Source organism: Propithecus coquereli, unplaced genomic scaffold (genome assembly GCF_000956105.1).
Source record: "Propithecus coquereli isolate 6110/MARCELLA unplaced genomic scaffold, Pcoq_1.0 Scaffold52, whole genome shotgun sequence".
Lineage (NCBI taxonomy): Eukaryota > Metazoa > Chordata > Mammalia > Primates > Indriidae > Propithecus > Propithecus coquereli.
Genome location: NW_012151063.1, coordinates 1,165,761 through 1,169,084, shown reverse-complemented (window position 1 = coordinate 1,169,084; position 3,324 = coordinate 1,165,761). Strand labels below are relative to the sequence as shown.

The 3,324-nt window shown below is 49.2% G+C and overlaps 1 protein-coding gene across 1 annotated transcript in view; it reads left to right on the top strand.

Annotated features, from left to right (window-relative positions):
- ARSE (arylsulfatase E (chondrodysplasia punctata 1)) overlaps positions 1 to 3,324 on the top strand; it is an 18,365-nt gene that overhangs the window by 5,269 nt on the left and 9,772 nt on the right. The window contains exons 4-5 of the mRNA XM_012656798.1: positions 1,120 to 1,543; positions 2,812 to 2,948. Coding sequence (XP_012512252.1) covers positions 1,120 to 1,543; positions 2,812 to 2,948 — 561 coding nt within the window. The remainder of the gene's footprint in view (positions 1 to 1,119; positions 1,544 to 2,811; positions 2,949 to 3,324) is intronic.

Here is a 3,324-nt window from a genome sequence, read left to right as displayed (position 1 = left end):
TCATCATAGCTCACTGCAGCCTCAAACTCCTGGGCTCAAGTGATCCTCCTGCCTCAGCCTCCCAAGTAGCTGGACTACAGGTGTGCACCACCATGCCCGGCTAATTTTTCTATTTTTAGTAGAGATGGGGTCTCGCTGTTGCTCAGGTTGGTCTCGAACTCCTGACCTCAAGTGATCCTCCCACCTCAGCCTCCCAGAGTGCTGGGATTACAGGCGTGAGCCAGCAAGTATTTCTTTATGAACACCCTCATACTGACAGCATGGAAGCTAAAATTTTCCTTTGAAGTTGAAAGTTGTGCTCCGTAAAACCTTCCACCCACTTCGAGCATGGCTGCCATCAGGGCAGTTTAGCAAAGCAAGGAGCAATTCCAAAGCCCAGAAGCGTTTTGCCCATACTGGCTATATCACATGGAGCTCTCAGAACAGTCTGTTCCTTCATTGTTGTTCTGCCACAGACTATGACCAAGCCAGGTGCAGTACACTAAATAACAGTCCCACAAATAAATACCAGATTTAACTAAACTCTAAACTCTGAAACCAGCAAATATTACCCTGTACGGAAATGGAGTCTTTGTGGATGTGATTAAGTTAACAATCTTGAGGTGAGGGGATGATCCTGGATTATCCAGGTGCAAAGACAAGTTCTTTTAAAAGGGAGGTGGGAGAAGGTAGTGAGACCAAAAGGTAGAGACCGGAGTGATGCGGCCACAAGCCCAGGGACGCCTGGAGCCCCCAGGAGCTGGAAGAGGCAGGAAGGAGCCTCCCCTGGAGCCTGCAGAGGGAGCGCGGCCCCGAGACACCTGCGTCTCAGACTCCTGGGCTCCGGGACTGGGGGAGGATGAATCTCTGCTGTTTACAAGCAACTGCAGTTACGGAATTTCTTGCACCTGTTGTAAGAAACGAATATACCAGGTAACGCTGCCACACAGAGTCCTGATTGCCCTGCAAGGACCCATCCCCGTTGTGGTGGGAGTAACAGCTAAGGCCACCCACACCTCGCCGCATCCCCGCCCCACCCCAGCGGCCAGCACCGCGCCAAGCGTGCGGCCAGCGGCCCAAGTGCACTTACCCGGAGACGGTCTCCCAGTTGTTACTCCCACATACGTTCTTGCCCCTCAGGAAAATGGCATCTGGGTCTCAACTGTGAATCCTCCTGGGACCACTGCCACCACCCGCTCCGCCACGGGTTTGGGCATTTCTACGGCATGCCCTTCTCCATGATGGGCGACTGTGCCCGCTGGGAGCTGTCCGAGAAGCGCGTGGCCCTGGAGCGCGAGCTCAGCCTCTGCCTCCACGCCGTGGCCTCGGCCGCCCTCATGCTGGCGGCGGGGAAGCTCACCCGCCTGATTCGCCTCCCGTGGACGCCGGTCATCTGGTCAGCCGTCGCGGCCATCCTCCTCTTCACAGCCACGCGGCTCCTGGGGACTCTGATCGTGCACGCGGACTGCTTCCTGATGAGGGACCACTCCATCATGGAGCAGCCCATGCGCTTGCCAAGAACGACCTCCCTTCTTCTGCATGAGGTCGCGTCCTTTCTCAAAAGGTGGGTCAGCCTGGGAGTGAAACACACCCTAAATCGTTTTCTCTAATTGGTACTTGAAGAACGAAATGGCCATGACCCCCAAAACACTTTCTTTTTAATTTTTTTTTTTTTTGGTAAAACGGGGCATCAGTGATGGTCAGTTGAGCCCTGTGAGTTGTACCCATGGAAACGACGGTCCCCAACCTTTTTGGCACTGGGTATTGTTTTCATGGAAGACAATTCATCCACGGATTCAGGGGTGGGAGGGGTTCAGGATGATTCAAGTGCATTATTTCTATTATGATTACATTGTAATATATAATGAAATAATTATACAACTCACTGTAGGGTGGGGGCCCCGCCTGGAAGCATTGTTCCAGGTGGTGGGCTGGAGTTTGCAGCTCCTGTTCTCAGGCCGACCCCGTTCCATCCACAACCTCTGGTCCCCAGGGGACGTATGTAATGAACATAACAAACGGAATCACCTGAAGAGCCTTTGCAATAAATTAAATGTTACGCCTCTATCTATCCCTGAGGATATTCTAGTTAAGAGGGCCATAGCATCAGACTCCAACGTACCTGGTGGCCCTGAGTTTGTAATTATGTTGTACGGCACTCTCGGGGAGTCTGTGATGGAACCACCTGGGTAGGTAAGAAACAGCGTTGACAATTAGCCGGCAAATTGGAACAGGTGAGGACGATGTGTTCTACTTAACACTGAGATCTTCACCTTAACTTTTTTACTTTAAGGGTCGAGATTAGACCATACAAATAAGGTGGACAGAGGCGGACATACATCCTTTCATATTTCCTGAACCTCACAACTTCATCAAAATTATAAAGAAAACTTAATGTGTGATGTCACTTTTTCTTTTTTTTTTTTTTTACTACCTCTCTGGATCTAATCACTTTTTCTTTAAGCTAAGACTTGAGGTAAAAACATATACTGAAATAACTGAACAAGATAAATTTGTGGGCTCAGACAGTAGCCTGGTGTTGTTTTAACTTTCTGTTGTCATAAGTTCGTACTGTTAGAAAATTGTAATATTCAGGGAGAAAAAAATGCATAAAATCAGTGTGGACTTTTGAATAGATTTCCAAAGGGAAAAGCCATCACGTTGGAGATTCTTAAACACAAGCACAATTTCCTGTTGAACAACGGTTTTGTGCGTTTGCCCTCGATGAGCATAGTAAGAACGTGACAATTGTGATCTGTGTTTAGTGTCTACAAGACTTTGGTCTCTGTTTCTCCAACAAAGTGACCTTACTGGCTTTGCATTTATTTTCAGAAATAAGCAGAGACCTTTCCTTCTCCTTGTCTCGTTTCTACATGTGCACACTCCCCTCGTCACTACCGAGCACTTCCTTGGAAAAAGTCTCCACGGGCTGTACGGGGATAATGTGGAGGAGATGGATTGGATGGTGGGTAAGTACCTTGTCCACGTGGACACGCGGTGGTTCCCACCCAGCAACTGAAGCAGGGAGGGAAGTAAAGAATGAGAAGGTGAGATTGAGGGAGGCAAGACAGGGGAGGCAGAATAAGTACCGCCATCAGATCACATTTTAAGGCTTCAAAATATGCCAGTGTACACCTTCGGTCCATTTGTAGAGGATGAACTCCACAACGCAGGCATCATAGGCAATCGGATTTTGCCAAGAATGTCCACATCCTAGTCCCACGTGGGAGACAGAATAACGTCCCCAGAGATGTCCACGTCCTAATCCCATGTGGGAGACAGAATAACATCCCCAGATATGTCCACGTCCTAATCCCATGTGGTAGACAGAATAACGTCCCCAGA